The 19,724-nt window shown below is 38.9% G+C and overlaps 1 protein-coding gene across 13 annotated transcripts in view; it reads right to left on the reverse strand.

Moving 5' to 3' along the window:
* Positions 1–19,724, reverse strand: part of Prdm5 (PR/SET domain 5) — a 198,093-nt gene that overhangs the window by 82,323 nt on the left and 96,046 nt on the right. For all 13 annotated transcript variants that reach the window (XM_017801001.2, XM_029569076.1, XM_029569074.1 and 10 more), the window contains 2 exons: positions 12,919–13,003; positions 11,050–11,207 (listed from right to left, as the gene is read on the reverse strand). In XM_017801001.2, the coding sequence (XP_017656490.1) occupies positions 11,050–11,207; positions 12,919–13,003 (243 nt within the window). The remainder of the gene's footprint in view (positions 1–11,049; positions 11,208–12,918; positions 13,004–19,724) is intronic.

Consider the following 19,724-nt stretch of genomic DNA (forward strand, 5'->3'; position numbering starts at 1 on the left):
AAATTCATGACTGGCCTTCAATAACATTTTTTAAACAGTAAGCTAGCAGTAATGTTACGAAGTTTGAGACCACTGGGAAAAGACCACTCCATCTCAAGAAGTTCTGAATCGGCCAAATCTATTTAGCTGGCCAGTGACTGCACTCTCTGAACCAATTTAGAGGATGTAGCAGTGACTGGGTGGGGATGGGAATTTTAAAAGTAAAGTGTAAAAGATAAATTCCTTGGTACAAGATTTGCTCAAAGACAAGCAGACACATGTTTGTTCCTGTAGATGGGCGAGCAAGCAGTTACAGAAGCCAGATAAGCAATCAAAAAAGCCAGATAAGCGTCAACTAGAGCCTCCCAGGATTATATGGATGTGTTTCTCAGCCCTTCTTGGAGCTTCTAGCGCTGGGCCAGGGTATCAACTGGAACATCTCACCAAGATGTCTTATACAAAATGGAGGGGCTCAAGCTATTGCAGTAGAAAGCCAGGTAAATAAATAGTTTAATTTAAAAATATTCCAGGGGGCTGGAGAGATGGCTCAGCAGTTAAGAGCATCTCTGGCTGCTCTTACAGAGGACTTGGATTTAGCTCCCAGCACCCACAGGGCAGCTAACAACCATCCATAACTCCAGTTCCAGGGGATCCATTGTCCTGACCTTCATGGGCAATGCATGCAGATGGTGCACTTATATACACACAAGTAGAACACTCATACACATAAAATAAAAATTAATTAATTAATTTTGAAAATATTCCAACATGACCATCTGAGTGAGATGTTATGAGCCGTGGAAACATCAGCAAGGAACCCATCTGCTCAACTGAGAGGAAGACCCTATTTGGCTATCTCAGGTAAGAGAGAAGACTGTACAATCCTCACATGTTATAAAGTTTTCATGCCATGATACATTTTACAAGAGCCAGATGAAGATAAGCTTTTTTTTTCCTGTGTACAAGTGTATTGTCTGCAGATATGTAAATACACCCATGTTGTGCAATGCCTGTGAAGGTCAGAAGAAGACGTTGGATCCTCCAGAACTGGAATTACAGATGGTTGTTATCTGCCATGTGGGTGCTGGGAATCGAACCTGGGTCCTGTGTAAGAGCAGTCAGTGCTCTTACTGATGAGCCATTTCTTCAGCCCTGAAATTAAGCTTTTTAAAAGGTGTCTTATCACCAAGTTTTTAATCACTAACAAGTGCCAAACTGTCACTGGCTTACTAACCAGATGATCCTTGAACTACAGAGCATTCCTTCTCCAGGGCCAAGCTGCTGATGTCCCCAATGTCTGCCAGTGTAACAGAGGAAGTAGCTTATGGACAATTAGCATGAAGTACCTTTTTAGATACCTACTCTTCCTATGAACAAAGTCTGAGAACTGTGTTGTAGAAAATGTACAAGGCATGTGTTACACTATTTGTAGCACCCACAAAAATGTCTCAGATGGCTAGCATAATGCACAGTAAATACAAAATTTGTATAATCCTAGCCATACAGGTCAAATTTTAACTTTACAGTTACATAAAAATTTTTACCAGGTTCATTCTTTTGACTTTCAATAGTCTCAGCTGCCCCATAATAACAGTATTTACTGCTAATGATGTTTTACCTTTGGGCACAAGAAAACTATCCTAAAACTAGAAAAAATAATTTAAGATAAACTTAAGAGAAAGAAAGAAAAGAGTTTGTTACTGGAAACCAAAGCTTGAAAACCTGAGCATGTACTGTACGGGAGAGCCACTCAAAGCTGAAGGTACAGCACTATGTGTTACCTCGCTGTTTGCAAGGTCTACAGATTAAATTCTTACAGTCAGATTTACAACTGGTTTATTTAAAAGGCCTCCTACTCAGAAAAAAAGTACACTGAAACTAAAGACTCATTGATGAATTCAGTTTAAGTTCAATAGAGGAACAGCTCACTGCACACAGTGAAGTGTACACTTGGTGATGTTCCTACAGAACATCGGAGCCCTGCATAGTCAAGCCTACCATCTCCAATGCCTGAAGGTCCCAATTCCATTTCAACATACCCTCAGAGCCTAGTGCCGAGTCCTTGCAGCCATAACCATACCCTGAGAAGGACTTAGAAAAGGAACAATGGTGTACTTTAAGACGCAGCCTTGAAAAGCAGCAATCAGATTCTGCTGAGGAAACTCATCTACAACACTGCCAAGAAGCAGAATTTCATATCTCCACTTAAGGATGTCTCTAATAAACACGTAACCCTCTACACTGACTGCCTTGACTGCTAACTGAAGATTGTTGTCTCTTTACAACTGTCACCATTTATTACTAATATAGATTCATACAGAACAGGTGTGGTCTCTTCCACAACGAAGCAAGATACACGGAAGTCGCAATCATTCCATTTACAGAACTGGGCAGATTCTAGACATAGGTAGCCTGCACTCATGAACATGGAGTTCTCACAATGACCACAGTCACTGAAGAAAAGAACTGTCTGCATAAAGATAGGATTAATTGTAATAACTTATATGCCATAACTCATAATAATTATATGAGCTTCTCTAGTGGCAGAGTGGCTAAATAAATGGGTAATTTTTTCATTAATATTTATGTGCCATCTACAAGTGTAGATTCCTAAATTAAAAATGGGCATGTAACAATGGACCAATCTCAGGCCTAACCCAGCCCAAACACTCTTTTAACTGTTAATGCCTGTTCTTGAACAGGCAATAATAGCTTATATAATGCAAATCCTTACAATTTTTACACATACTAAAATGATAGCATTCCAACATTTGGTGAATATTTAGTCAGGCAAAAATAGAGAGGTAGAGACAGAAAGATAAATATCAAAATATGTGCCTGTGTATGAATGTGTATGTGTGTATATGAGTCTTTATGAGTATATATGACAGTGTGTATGTTAGAGAGTGTGTGTGTGTGTGTGTGTGAATGTTCAGGTATGTGTATGTGTATGTATGAGTGTACGTGTATGTGTGGTGTAAGTGTGTGAATGTACAGGAGGTGTGCATGTGTGCACATATGTGCATGCATGACTATTTGCTACCATGTCAAGCATCTGAAGACCCAACAATATCAATAAACAATTATCAGTGAACCCTCATAAAAATGAATCTAATTTTCAGGGTAATACAGGTATTAACTATAGTTAAAATATCAGAGTTTATATTGCAAATATAGAATATTCAAGATAAGATACTAGGTTCAAAGACTACTAAAAATGCTGCATTTGTTTATTTCTGACTTTCACTATGGCATTTTATGGTGTTATGGTTTGAATGTAAAATATGGGGGCTGGAAGGATGGCTCCGCAGTTAAAGAGTATGTCTTGCTCATGCAGAGGACCTGAGTTCGGTTCCCAGCACCCACATGGTGATTCATAACTGCCTGAAACACCAGTTCCAGAAAATCTGATACCCTTTGCAAGCCTCCCCAGGTATCAGCATGCACATGGTACTTAGGCACATACCACATACACATAAAATCAATCAATAATCTTTAATGAATGTGAAATGTCCTCCATAGCCTTGTGTTTGAATGCTTGGTCCTCAGTTGATGATGCACTTTGGGGAGGTTGTGGAATCCTTAGGAGGTGGAGCTTCCCTGAAGGAAGTAGGTCACTGGGGGTCAGTGGCTGGGTAAGTGAGTGAGGAGGTTTTATAATCTGGTCCTGCTCCACGTCTGGCCTCTGCCTCTTGGTCTGTGGGGATGTGAAGAGTCCTGCGAAGATGTGAAGAGTCCTAGCCATACACTGTCATGACCATGAACTCTGCCAAGCCTTCCCACACCATGATGGACTGTGCCTTTCAAACCATGAGCCAAAATAAATCTTTCTTTCCTTAAGTTGCTTCTTGTCAGATATTTACTCATAGAGACAAGACAAGTACATCTGGTATTCTTATGTTGATATATAAGAAAGAAAAGTAGCCCTGCTTCAGAAACATTAATTTTCCTTTAATTCGCTCCTTAAAATGCTATGACCTACTCACTAAAGATTGCTGACACCACTTAAAATGCATTTCTTTCTCTGTCAAGGATTCACATTGATACAACTCCTTTCCTCATACTAAAGTTACTCTGTTCATTATGCAAGTTTCACTGTCTCTGTCTGTGGCAGATTCTTCCCAGTCTTCTTTCATTCAGTCTTCTTCTAATAGGAGTTGTAAGCACTCAAGCTTGGTAGAATGTCAGGCAAAATAAAAGTAAAAAAAAAAATACAGAAAGGACGTCCTCATTATGACTAGACTTGCTTTTAATATATGAAATAGATTGATCACTACAATTAATTTAGTGACTGCAGAGGAAAATGAACCACGTAAATGGCTTTACAGGAATCAAAATGAAAACTCTGAATTCATACGTTAAGGAAAATAACTAAGTTCCTAAATGATACACAGATATTATGATACTATTTAATTTAAAGCATACTCATCTCCCACATGGGCAGTTGAAACTGTGCATTTGTCTAAGCTATACTCAAAGGATTCCTGTTTATACAGACATCAGTGTGGACTGTGAATGCTGCTAAACACTTTACTAGGGAGGAAGAAGGTGCCCTATATGGCAGAACATTTCACCTGGAAACCACATCTTCCCTAACTCTTTGCAAATTCTCAACCCCAGGTGACTGACTAGCATCTCATTTCCTCTTTCCCATCCCAATAGTCATCGGAACTAGGAAGTACTGATGTGACCCCTACACTGCTGTCAAATCACCAATTTTCACCACTGTCAGTTATGATTGTATCTCTCTAGAATTCCTAGGCAGAAATTCTTACTCTAAAGTGACAAAATTAAAAGGTAAGGTCTTTTTACAAAGTAACTAGATCATAAAGTCAAGGATCCATGGATGGAGTGAGAGTCATTCAAAGAAGACCCCCTTAGAGATGCGATGTCAGTCTGTCTTTTGCCATGTGGAACCACAAAGAGAGAGTAATCTGCAGACTAGGATGTGGACCCTCACTAGACTTAGCAGATCTACCCATCCTTGATCATGAACCATCCAGCCTCTAGAATAATGTGAAATAAATGTCTGCCACTCATTGCCAATTTTATGTAATCAAATTTTACAAATATACCACTAAAATATACAAAAAGTTTTACATGAAGGGTAAGATTGTACTTAACTCATTCAACAAAATTTACTCTCGTTGTTAGAATCACAGGTCTTCAAATATGATAATATAGTGATATATGTCAATAATTAACAATTTGTTTTAAATAATTTGCTGGGGAAAATGCAGAAGGATATGGACTAGGAAAAGACCAGCATGTGGTGGGAGGGGCGGGTGGCAGGTGAGGATGATGACAACCTAAGCCGTATAAATACAAATAACTACTGTGCATTCTTTATTCATGCACGATTTGAGAGACTATTCGCATGTCTATTCAAAGGAAAAAAGTGACCACAAATATTTTTAATTCAGTTACAAAATTAGGAAATGTGTCTGTTTTCCAGCATTTCTCCCTTGTGGTTGTAGGAAAGTTAGGACAGACACACGATCAGACTGGTCAAGTGAGGAAAGAAGAGAAAGAGTTTCTTCACTAAGGTCCAAGAATAAAAGGACGTCACCGACACAACAATGGGACACAAGCCAAGTATTTATCCCAGTGCAAGGAAAGGGCCTGGAAAATTAGGACATTATCGTTAATGAAATAAGCCAGGGAAAGAAAGTGAAATACGATGTGATCACATATGTGGAATCCAAAAAGGTCAGGCTCAGAAAGCAGAAAGTGTGTGGCTGACAGTGCTGTGGCTAGGAGTAGCGGGAAAGAGCGGGATGGGTGACAGGATGCTGCTGCTGAGACTAAACAGATCTGGGTAGGAAAGATAAATTCTAGAAGTGAATATTATCAAACAGTGACTGTAGTGTTGTAATGTATGTTTAAAACTGCTAAAAGTATAGATTTTTAAGCTTTTACTTTCTTTGATAAAAATTACATATGTGTATATTGTACAAATTATGTTCTGACACATGTATGTACTACGGTTAGCTAATATATTATCACCTCATATACTTTGACTTTTTTTGTAATGAGAACACTTAAAATCAAATGAATAGGTTTTAAATGTTCTCACTAAACCATCTAACAGGAAAAAGAGTATTATTTCAGGTAATAGATATATTGATTGCCTTGATTGTGAGAATCATTTCACAATGCGTACATGTAACAAAAGATCACATGGTACACTGAAAACATGCACAAATTTGTCAGATGTGCCTCAATAATAAAAATATTAATTAAAATGCACATTATTATCTCATCACCAACTTAAGAACAATAGTAGTTTTAACAGGGTAGGGATCTGCCAGTGATAAATGAGCTCTGGATAAGGACCAGCACCTGCTAGACACTATCAAATGGAAATCCTGCCTAGCACTGATGTGACCTGGACATTCCTCTGACCCTGTGATGAGGAGCCATGGAATCACCTCCTTCCCACCCTGTGCAAAGGAGTCACTCTCCTTCCCTCTTCCAGCCAATCAGTTGACCACAGCTGCTTGCCAGGGGAGGGGCTATGGGTATAAAAGCTGGGAAAACCACAAGGCTGGTCTCTCGCCATTTTGTGTGGAGGTCGGGAACCATGAGATTTATGTTTAGGTGTGGACTTTCGAACACAGCTGTCAATGGGGGTGCACTCACTCTTCTGTAAGTAAACCCACACCCCAAGCTCAGTTAGCAAGTCCAATAAATTCATTAAGAGTCCTCAACGTGGGTTTGGAGAATTCTTTTCTCAGGTTATGGTAAGGACCTTGGGCGGAGGGTATCGGATGCTACGTGTGCCTCCCAGCAGTGAATGTCACTCACAACTGATAACAATGAACATCAAACTGCAGTCACCACCCTCCCAGAGCACTAGACAGGTAGTGCTGTAAAACATAACACCAAATGAACAACAACTATCTAGAGCATGCCTGAAGAAATGCTACTTGACTGAAAAGCAAAGAAAGAGCAGCCATGACATTTTTATTCAGTGGCTGTCTTTTATTTTCTACCTTACCACCTTCCTAATACATTTTTTCACTCGTGTTAAACTAAAACCATGTATTCTGGTTTGAGAAACTAATTCATAATCTTTTAGAGACAGCCCTATATTTTTCTTTAGGGTCCAAAAGTCTCACCAAAGTTTTAAGCTACAGTGTCTTTCAAATGATTGGACCATGACTAAAGATATACTTCTTATTTCAAACCCATTAAACTGGGCAAGATTGTTCAGCAGGCAAAAGCACTTGCTGCCAAGCCTGACGTCCTGAGTTTGATCTCTGGGACCCACATGGTGGAAGGAAAGAACAGACTCCAGCAAGTTATTCTCTGACCTCCACATGCATGCTAGGGTACATGCACTCCAACACACACACACACACACACACACACACACACACACACACAAGTAAATAAATATAATAAATACATTACATGCATAAACGCATATTTCATTAAATGACTCAAACTTAACGCCTTTAGTTCTACCTTGTAATGTCTGTTCATGACCTTGTAAATTGGATTTAAGACTCAGAACCTGTTCATTGCTCAGAGTTTAACAACAACTGAAGCATTACTGTAAGGGCCCAACAGAATCTTTCCAGGAGAAGCTGTGACTAGATTTCCATATGTCTCCACAGTTCCTTCTATCCCTGGAAGACTACATAAAGAACCATAAAAGGAGGACATTCATTTGAACAGACACACACCTGTCCCTGGGGAGTGCCTAATGACCTCCGCAGGGCTTTTTAAGCCCCTGTGAACTCACTTCAGTCATCAAGCAAACATACCAGCTCTTCAAAACAAGACTGTTAGGTCCCTCTAGACATCCATCCTAGAGGAGGGAGATACCTTGCACCTTCTCCAAATTCTGTTTTGCAATAAATTTGAAAGAAAAAAAAAATGGAGGAAGATGATTAATTGACCATTTTCTGTCTCTGGTAGTTCTGAAATAACTGACCAATTATGATTTAAATAATCAAAATCTAATTAGACCCAGCTTATTTTAGTCAGATCTTAAGTCCAATTCTAAATCTGACCAAATGAGTGTTAGAAAGGATGAGCAAACAGAAAAACCAGTTTTGAGCTTCTGAGCCTATAGAACTGGTAAGGTGATAAAACTATTCCAAAATGTCATTATACACCACTATCATCAGTGAATAATAACATTCGAGTTTTAAGCCAATTTACATATTTAAAGAAAAGAATTGATCTGAAATAGGACAAATTAATTAGAATTAAATGCCTAGATTGTATACTCAAAAGGCTAAAAGAATATTTTATTTACTCAAAAGAGCCCTTGGGCAGGCTACATGACCAAGATCAGACTGACTCGTAATACTTTGTTTTGTTTTGTTTTTTCTTGGCACATCCTTTTTTTGTAGTTTCCTAACTAACCACTAATGAATAATAATGGAACAAAATATTGATTCTCTTTTTATATGATTCTAGAAGATACTTCAGGTATTTTTACTTAACCATACTAAACATACAACTAGGATCATAACACAGTATGAAACATATTTGTCTGTGGCAGAAGGATTGAACGTGCTTTCTACTTGGAAATTACAGCCATCATAGTTTTGGTCCTCCCTAAGACATCATTATTACTTTCATATGATTTATGACTGAAAAGCATGAGAGATGGTGCAAAGAGCCTCTGCCAAACTCCCATATGGCATATAATATAAGCCAAACTGTGAAAAACTCATACATGTGGGTAGATCAGTTTCATCAAAGAAAGGATTAAGTGGGTTCCAGAGACTGAACAGGAAACTTGCCAAGATACTTTTTTTATAGTCATGTAATTCCAAAGGAGCAAGGAGTGCAATCCTGCCCTGAACACAGTGCTGGACTGAAACACGGGGCAGAGCAAGAACTCAGGCTGAAGCAATGTGAGACACTATCAATCAACCTTGCTTAATTTTTGGTAAATCTACCTTTCTTTTTTCTTCTTGGACAGAAGCTAAAACTGGTATCATAGTTTGTAATGCTTTCAAAAGAGATAGCTGTTTCTGAAAAATCTCCATAAATAATTAAGTCACTACAATCCCTATAAAAAATCATAAGTGAAAAAAAAAATAATATTGTTTTAAAAATATGTCAAAATATATCTACTAAAATCAATGAGCAGATATTTCCCACATGGTTGTTTTTACTTAAAATTTTATGATGTTGAATAGCTTTGGACATATTTTCTGAATTTGAACATTCATTATTTTTTAAAGAAAAAGCAGATAAGATTAAACCTAATATTTTCTACAAGAACTAGAGGTAAGTCACAGTCCAAGAAACATAAACAAATCTCCACAGAAGAAAGTAAGAGATTACACACTGAAGAGAAAGAGGGAGTTAAAGAGGGCATGTAGAATAAAGACAAGTACCAGCTGGCAAGAGGGCCCAGAAAGTAATGGTGCTTGTTGTGCAAGACTGACAAGTTGAGCTGGATCCCTGGAACCTATGATAGGAGAACCAACCCCTAAAATTGTCCTCTGACCTCACACATGCACCTTCACATGCACATGCACTCACGCACATCACACTTACAGGGAGAGAGAGAGAGAGAGAAAGCATTTTAATAAAAATATAAGAAATCAAGTATCAAATTCTTTCTGATGTGCTTAATGCGGAGACTTAAGAGGTCAGCTGGAGGCACAGTCACTGGAGAACTCTGACAGGAGATGCTTGCACTGTAAAGCACATAGCGTTGGAAATCCACATCTCATAGAGTAAGAGAATAGAATTATGCTTTGGGTTGGTTATGCTTTTGGTTGGTGGCATGGATTGTAGTGAGAAGTGTTAGGTACCAGGACACATAATTAGATGAGTATGAATGTGACCAAGAGGAAAGATAATTTGTCAGCACACTGGAATAGTTAAGGAAGGCATGGGGGTGGGTAGCACAGGCGGGGCACATGGCAAAGAGAGGCAAGGCCCTAGTTAAATCCGTCGAATTTCACAAAAAGTAAAAAGACACGGTTGCAAAAGTAATGAGACAACACAGAAGTAAAAACTTACAAGTTGGCTTCAAATTTTATAAAGAATCCTAGACTGAAGGAAGACTTGGATAACTATATACTTCTGTCATTTACAGAAACAAGACACTCCAAAAGAGAAGCTAACTGGGACAAAGAATAAAAAAGTCACTCTGGGGCATGACAGACACACTGGCAAATGCTTCAAGAAAATAAATTACCTGGATTTGCTAGCATTGATGGCATGGAGCTATGGATGCAGTGGGCATTGGTCAGGGAGAAAAAGCACAGAAAAGGCCCAAAACATCTAGGACATTCTCACGAAGGTAGTGGTGGTGACTGGTATTGTTGGGATCTTAGGTGTCCCTTGAAAGACTCAGTGTTGAAAGCTTGGTACTTGATGATAGTGCTTATTGGGAGGTAATGGAACATTCAGGAGGTGAGGGCTAGCGGAAGAAGTCAAGTCACTGAGGGGAATGGCCTTTAATGGGTATTTTGGAACTTGATTCTTCCCCTGCCCTTTTTGGCTTCCTGGCCACTATGCTATTTTCTCCCTATCATGTACTCCCCACCATGAGGCTCTGCCTCACTTGGAGAGCAAAATCAAGAAATCCAGACAACCATGTACTGAAACCTTTTTAAGAAACAGTAGACAATCTTAGGTACTGACAGCTGTGGGAAGCTAACACAACATCTAAAGAAGCATTCAGAAAAACTGAAACTGGCAGATCTGGCAGAATACAGTAGAAGACCCCAGAGATGAAGAGAAGGCAGCATGATTAGGGGTATCAAAGAGCAAGGAAAGAAGAAGAGAGCAAAAACAACCATTAATGTGACCCCAGCATCCTTGAGGTAGATTTAATAGCTGAGAGCTGTTTAATTGACTTAATCATGCAGTGACACTTTGGCTGAGAGAACAATTTCCACAGAGAATGGAAGTCAGAGGAGACACAAAGCAGCTAAGTACATGTTTACAAACTAGAAGCAAGATCTTCTCCAGCTACTGTACCATTACATGCAGCAAGACTAAGAAACATAAACACTTGTTTAAAAGACAAACAACTAGAATCCTATCGGCAAATTAGTAAATTTAAAAATTAATGTTTTCTTTTACCTTCTTGTGGTTCCTGTAAACATTTCTGTGAGCAAATCCCTTTCCACAAAGCTTGCATTTATAAGGTTTATCTTCACTGTGTATCACTTTGTGGGCACCCACTTGGTCGAGTCTCTTGAAAGACTTATTACAGATCTCACAATTATAGGGCCGTTTCTCTGTGAAAAATGAGTGGAGACAATCTCATATCTATATAAAGGTAAAGGATAAACAGGGAAACATCTTTACCTGAAATTAATTATTATGTATAAACAAATTAAAACATAGTCAAGCAGGTTTAAAAAAAAAAACTTCTACATAGTCCACAAGTTAGATCTGTGAGTATTCACAAACAAATGTGAAATGCTTATTCCTCTAGATATATTTTGAAAATTAAAAGTACCTTTGATATAAAAAAGTATGAAGTCACAGTAGAAATCCTATTTCTATATGAAAATAAAACAATAAGCTGATATGATTGAACTTAAATCAAGTTTACAATCTCTATACTAAGATTTGACAGTGATATAAGTAATGACAGAGTACTGGGCAGGCCCTATGTAGGCAGAGCCACTTCCTATGGCCAGGCAGCCCCATGTAGGCAGAGTCATTTCCCATGGCCAGGCAGGCCCCATGTAGGTAGTCATTTCCCATGGCCAGGCAGTCCCTATGTATGTAGGCAGAGCCACTTCCTATGGTTGGACAGGCTCCATGTAGGCAGAGCCACTTCCTATGGCCAGGAAGGCCCCATGTAAGCAGAGTCATTTCCTATGGTCAGGCAGGCCCCATGTAGGTAGAGTCATTTCCTATGGTCGGGTAGGCCCCATAAAGGCAGAGCCACTTCCTATGGTCAGGCAGGCCCCATGTAGGCAGAGACATTTCCTATGGCCAGGCAGGCCCTATGTAGGCAGTCATTTCCTATGACCAGGCAGGCCCCATGTAGACAGAGCCCCTTCCTATGGCCAAGCAGGCCTCATGTAGGGAGTCATTTCCTATGGCCGGGCAGGCCCCGAGTAGGCAGTCATTTCCTATGGCCAGGCAGGCCCCATGTAGGCAGTCATTTCCTATGGCTAGGGAGGCCCCATGTAGGCAGGGCCATGTCCTGCTAGCCAGGCAGGCTCTTTATAGTCAGAGCTACCTCCTGCTAGCTAGGGAGGTCCCTTATAGGAAGGCCTTCCAGTTAGCAGGAATCAAATGTTTTGACAGGTACGTAACATCCATACTCATGTATAACCATGTAATATAAACAACTAAACTTAAAAAGTACTATACAAAGCATACCTGAAAGCTAACAGGTTTGGATCACTAGCTTGAAGTTACTAAAACACTTATATCTACCTCTCAACAACATGAAAGTTCAAAAACATTTACTTCAATGTCCTCAAATTACAACCATATTAATGTCTTTATACGTAAAACAAGCCTATTACTCAAACTTATTTAAATGTACTTACGGCTAGCCTTAAGAAATTTTTTTCAAGGCAGTATCTTTTTTCTTTAATAAGTTTATCCTTTTATAAGTTAGAATGGTAAAGCATCTGGAAACATAAAAACTAAGATTGCTGAATTTCTACTGAATCCCAGACACTGTGCCAGCTCAGTATTTAATGATCTCATTTAACCTATGCAGCTCTTTTGAAAGGTAGGCACCATGGTGCCATTTATAGAAACCAAGGTCACAAATTAATAAATGTGATTTTGAACACCTTGTATATCTTGACGGCAAACCTCCTTTGCTTTAGAAGCAAACTGAAGTCTACAGAATTAAGAATTTGTCCAAAATCATACGACTTACAGCCAGGGATTCTGATTACTCCTTTTGTTTCCTGAAAAAGAGATCATAATTCTTTCACAATTATTTCGATATATGTGAAAAAGTATATAATTTACCTGAGTGGGTGATCATATGACGTTTTAGCTGATTAGCTGAAATAAATTTCTTCATACATTCTTGACAGTCAAATATCTCATGAATCTGATAAAGATTAAATTCACAGTTAAATCAATTGTTAAAAGTGTGATGAATTACACAGAGCCCAAGCAGAAGTATAAACATGTGGGCAGTCGCTACTGTGGGCTACTACATGCTACATGGTATAATCCAGCCTCAATTTGCTCATACTATTTCATATACAGTGAAAATACAATGAATACATTACCTAGCAAAGACATCATTATCGACAAATAATCACACTAAAATATGCAATCTAGGCCACCTGATTTGCATGTATTAAGTCTATAAACTGCAAACCTCCATTTACACCTAATATAGTGACTATTTTCTTATGCATAAATTTAGATTGGAAAATATGTAACTTCCAGATAATATTTCTTTTGTAATAGTCAACTATATTTTAAACTTAACAATACAGAGAAAAATATTAACTGCAGTGAAAAGATAACAAAAGCTGAACCTGAAAGCACTTAGATCTTGCTGAAGTCCATACTGCAAAATGATGGGGAGATGTACATCAAAACACACAAAGTGGCCAAGCCATAAGATTAACAAGTCTAAAGAGCTAACTTAAAACATGAGAGATGCAACCAATGAAGGTGTACTGTACTGAGGAGTGTCCTGGTTATGAGTAGGTTACAGTTGCTTTTGACGCAGAGTGAAGGATGGGTAAATATGTGAGATGGTTTCACTATAGTAGCTATTTAACTACATATGTGTCTGTCATATGTTACATACCTTAAATATAGATGAATAAAATGTACTTTAAAAATACATATAATACATATAATCAGAACACAACTTTAACATACTACATAATGTAAATTCTCCAACTGGGTATCACATTAGTGTTTTCCCTTTCAGATTTTAAAAAAGGAAACTGGATAACTGGTGTAAAAAGTAGAGACCCAGTTTATTAAATAATGTACTCACTCAGTTATAAAAGGGACATTGCATGAAGCCTCACATGAGAAATGTTGTCAACCACTCACTGAACAAGAGCATCATACTATTTGTTTCAAAAGAAGTTTTGCTCCAGGGACTAGTCTCAGAGGGGTGATCTAATCCCAAACGGACAACCCTAAACACAGATACACACAAACACCATTTAATGGACTCAGTGCATTTATGTATACAGATATGTATATTTATAAATGTCCACATATGTAACAATAATAATCAAGACAAGAAATTGAGAGGGAGTAGGGGGACACAGGAGGATTTGGTGGGGGACTGGGAGGGATGGAAATAATGTAAAGACAATGCTGAAGTATGAAATTCTCAAACATTTAATTAAAAGTAAAGAAAGAAAATAAGGTGATTTTGGTAAAGCTCTTCACAGTACTTGACCCTTGACAAGCAAAAGCCTTCTTCAAGAAGCCAAGACTGTGTCTGTTCCTGAAAATCAGGAAACTGCAGGAGAACGATTAACCCCTGATGGTGCCTGCATCATGACTGAAGCATGAGGTGTCCCCTTGGTCCAAATGGACAGGGAAGAAGGGTGAGAACAAGGTTAGGGACGGGGAAAGAGCAAGGCTAACAGGTCCAAGGTCTGCAAACGGGCCCTGTTCTCTGTCATGGCCAGTCTAGGGTTGAAAACACTTCTCTAACTCTTTCACTCTTTAGTGAGCCCCCAAAGAACACCATTTCCCTGGAGTCTGACTTCTGTCTCTGTGCAGATGAAACAGTACTTAATTCTGGTCACAGGCATCAAGTTCAGGGCTCCAAGTAAGACCGCAGTGTGGAGCCTGTGCAGCCACCTGTACGAGGGCTAGGAATACAAGTGGCCCACATCTGGCACAAGACATGGCAAAAGCAACCTCTCACCAGTCCAAAGTCTGTGCTGGCTTTGCTGAAAACTGCTATTAAGAAGTGAGGTCATGATACACAATGTCTATATAAAGGGTACAAGAGCAGTTGTATAAATAATAAAAATACATGTATAAATAGTAAGAATATATAATATATAATTTTATAGTGAAGACAAGATATTTAAAGGGGCAAATCTTCTAAGCCATATATAAATGAAAACCTTTTTCACTTGCAACATTAAAATTGTACTGTCAACCTATGGATTAAAAAAAAATCAACCCACAGATAAAATAAGCATTAAATTAAAAACTGCAAAACATTTATTCACTTCTTAACTCTTAGAGTTTTTGGATTTTGCTTTGTTTTGTTTTATTTTGCTATTGTTTATTTGTTTTTAAGACAGGATCTCACTGTGTTAGCTCTAGCTGGCCTAGAACTTGCTATGCCTGGCTCTCATAACTTTTAAAATGAGACATTCTTCAAGGTTGAATTAATATTCCTAAATGTACAAATGACACTGAAAGCAATTTTTATTAACTATCTTATTTAGAGTGGAAAATTAAGGCCAAAGCTATCTTGTAAACATCTAAGAAAGCTTAATAGACCAGTCAGATTTAAAATGACAGGTATTACTATTTAACTATGCCTAATGGTAACAAAATATTATGTTAAATTTACAATTTTCCATGTTGATCTGTAGAGTAATATTTTAATATTTGAATTCCTAAATAAAATAACTTTCAATAAGGACCACAATGTAATTTATTGCAATACAGGATAGCATACGGTAATACGTTAATACTATTCTATAGTTTAACATTGTTGTAAAGCACCATCTACTGCCAACGTGAAACACTGCAACTAAACTCTATTAGACATTAGCCCTGCCCAACTAAAGAAACAGTCAAATTTCGAGTTAACAAAATGTCTTGCATATTCAGAAGAACTAAGTTTGAGGGGCTATGATAAAGACTTCCCTATGATAAAGGAAAGTCTATATTAAGCTAATAATTTATTAATATTCTACAAATGCTAGTAACTTGAAGGCATAGCTGTACTAATCTATTCCACCACCAACAGGTGTAACTTCCTTCTACCAAGGTATTCCTTTAAGTAGAAAATTCACTATATAATGTAGAAAATAAATGGAAAATAGGACATTAATCAGAAATGGGCTCCCTAATCAAGTTTGCAGAAATACTCTGCTTGAGGGGCTGGAGAGACGATGGCTCAGTGGTTAAGAATACTTGTTGCTCTTGCAGAGGACCCAGGTTCTGTTCCCAGAACTTACTTGGTGGCTCACAATTATCTGTAACTCCAGTTCACAGGGATCCTATGCCCTCTTCTGGCCTCTGTTGGCACTAGGCATTCATGTGGTACACATACATGGATGCAAGCAAAACATTCAAACAAAACAAAAAAATAAAATCTGGATCTAGAGAGATGGCTCAGCAGTTAAGAGCACTGGCTTCCTTGCAGAGGACCCAGGTTTGATTCTCAGCACCCACATGGCATCTAAGAACCATCTATAACTCCAGTTCCAGGCAATCCTTGCCCTCTTCTGGCCTCCATGAGTATTGCACGACATGGGTGCACTTACATACACATGCAGGCAAAACACACATATACATAAAATAAAATTTTTTTTAAATAAATAAAATCTAAAAGTGCCCTGTTTAGGTAAATATCTTAAATATCAACTTCTAAAATTTAAATATATCAAGGAAATAAATGATAGGATTATAATCAAGGATCTTTAGAAAATAAATATTCGAATAGATTTAATAATTTTGCCTCAGACTAAATTTGTGGTTCCTAAGCTCTAAGAGTGATAAAAGAGCAAAGGGAACCTAGAAGGCCCAGGGAGGTGATTCAGAGGGTAAAACACTCTTTGTTCATGCATAATCCCTGAGTTCAAATCCCTAGAACCCACAAAAAAGTAGCATGTGTTTTTATGGTTACATCTTCTCCCCATAAGTCTTTCTTTTCCCAGCCCTCGCACCAGCTTCCCAGTAAGCAGCCAGGACCCAACATGCCCCAGCTTGCCATACCTTGAGCTACCCCTAGCTCTAAAATACACTAGTGTGCTCCGCCCAAAGGTCACCTCATCCCATCACACCCATCCCACACCCTCTCTATTACCCAGTTTCCTGTACCTGTGCCCAAACCTAGCACTGAGTTGCTTCCATGTCCCAAGGGCCCTGTCTCAGTTCTGAGAGGATCACTCCTGTCCCTGCATACCCTGGCATACACTTATTCACTGTTACCACCCAGGCAGCCAAATAAACTCCAGGCTGTGGCAGGCCAACACACCCTAGTGCCTTTGCCTACCCTCTGTTTCCCCAGCCTGCCAGACCTCCAGGAGGAAATAAACACTCCTGCTGCTTCCTTAAAAAAAAAATCCCAGCATTCCTACAATGGGATAGAAGGCAGAGAAAGGAGACTCCTTGGAAGCTGGACCAGGTGGCCTGGTATACACAGCAGAGAGCAAGAGACTTCATCTCAAACAAGGTAGAAGGTGAGGACTGATACCCAAGGTGTCATCTGATCTCATCATGTGTACCATGGCCTGTGTACGTACACACACACACACACACACACACACAGTATACACACATAATACACATACACACAAAATATCAAAAGTGGGGGTAGAAGAGTAGCTAGATGGGCATTCCACAATTTCTTTTGAAACCTATTTCACAGTGATAAAAAGGGGGAAAGGGGGAAAATAGGGTTAATTTGGGTGGGGAATGGGAGGGCAGGGCAGAGGAGGGAATATGGGGAGGAACAATTAACACAAGAAGCACACACACTCACACACAGGCTCGCGCTCGCACACACACTTACACACACTCACACACACAGTATACACACATAATACACATACACACAAAATATCAAAAGTGGGGGTAGAAGAGTAGCTAGATGGGCATTCCACAATTTCTTTTGAAACCTATTTCACAGTGATAAAAAGGGGGAAAGGGGGAAAATAGGGTTAATTTGGGTGGGGAATGGGAGGGCAGGGCAGAGGAGGGAATATGGGGAGGAACAATTAACACAAGAAGCCTTGGGAAAAGCCACATGGAAACTTACCACTATAGAAACTTCTTAAAGTATACACATACAGATTATAAAAGAAGATTAAAAGGAGTTACCTTAGAACAGGGAGACATTGCCCCTCCTAGATACAAAGAAAAAGCCCAATGCCAGGAATGGACTCCCTCTTTTGAACTATTGACCAGGAGTCCCATAGACCCTCAAATAATACTGATCATTGCCCCTGCTCTTGGTTACCCATGAGAACTTGACAATAAGACCTTATTGCTGAAGGTACCACATAAATGAGCCATAGAAAAAGCAAGGAGAAATCAAGCTGGTACTGACTCCAAAGCCCCATCTCTAATGGATAGCTTTCATAGTGCTGGAAGGTGCTAAACATGTTACCAGGAAAGAATATTAATCATTAACCTTACCCAGTTGTGAATATTGCATACTTTACTAAAAAACTTGCCTAGCAAGATACAACTTCAGTAAAGTAGTGACATGGGTACTATGGGAGTAACCAATCACTTTCTAATTGGATTTAAGGTCCACTTCATAAGATGACGCCAATACCTGACATAGGAACCTGTGGCTAGACAGAACATAGACCACAGGGAAGAGTCCAATTCCATTTTTTTTTTTTTTTTTTTTGTCTTTTTGAGACAGGGTCTCCTTGTAGCCACAGCTGGCCTGGTACTCACTATGGAGACCAGGCCAGCCTTGATCTCACAGAGATCCACCTGCTTCTGCCTCCCAAGTGCTGGAATTAGAGGCGTGAGACACCATTTCCTGCTCAATTCTATTATTGTGCTAAATAGATACTGTTAAAGCAACTCCTAATGATTATTGTATACCCGTAGATTAATATATAACTCAGCTCTTACCACAGAAGCTTCCTTATGCAGCAGATAGCGATTAACACAGAGAATCACAACTGGACAGCGTGAAGAGAATAAGAGACGGCACAGTGATTATCTCTGATTCGAACACATATATCAAACTTCTGCCTACAGTGGCTCAGATCATTGTAGTAGAGGGGGCGGAAAGATTGTAAGAGCGAGAGGTGATGGAAGGACACAAGGAAACAGTTTTCCAGACAGCTGGTCAGTTATTAATATAAACTCAAAGCAATGGGAACAGCATGCACAAGTACCATGTAAACTCAAGCCAAACAAAAATCCCAGCACAGACATGGGGAAGTGGGTTAAGAAACCACAACCCTATCTGAAGGACTGATGGCTGCTGGGAAGGGGAAGTCAGTCTCTCTTAAGGGTGTAACTCTTGGTAAGCTAATCAGCCCCCAAGTGGACCCACACCAAAGGACATTTAGGGACACAAATTAGACTAGAGGCATATACATATGCATATATATGTACATGCAATTGGGCAGGGAGTGAGGACATGGAAAGGATCTAAATACAATCCAGTGTTGGTTCCATTATTTCTCCTGAAAATGATAAAAATCACCCCACATACAGGAGACAACTTCACAGATGACAACATGATAATTAACTGTCTCTTACGTCATAACTTAAATTTACAGACATTGGAGCTGGTGGATTAAAAGTAACATGATCTTTTTACTCCTTTCAAACCACTTTGGAATAAATCTACATACATACAAACAGATAAAATTCTTTTTTAAAATCACAAGAAAAGTAAAATTTTATATTTACTAGTAATATCTTCTTTTTCTTTGGATACTAAAAAGCCACTAATTTTTTTTTCATGTTTCTAGATATTCTAAAAGTATGGTGGAACTAACCTTCTTGGATGTTTAACAGACATACTTTGAGATCTATACTAATTGGGTCAGAGGGATTCAAAGGACACTTTTTGCTCCTTGCCCTCCTAGGTCGATTAGTTCCCAGGGATCATGAGCATC

This window comes from Nannospalax galili, unplaced genomic scaffold (genome assembly GCF_000622305.1).
Source record: "Nannospalax galili isolate Female #2095 unplaced genomic scaffold, S.galili_v1.0 scaffold441, whole genome shotgun sequence".
NCBI classification, from domain to species: Eukaryota; Metazoa; Chordata; class Mammalia; order Rodentia; family Spalacidae; genus Nannospalax; species Nannospalax galili.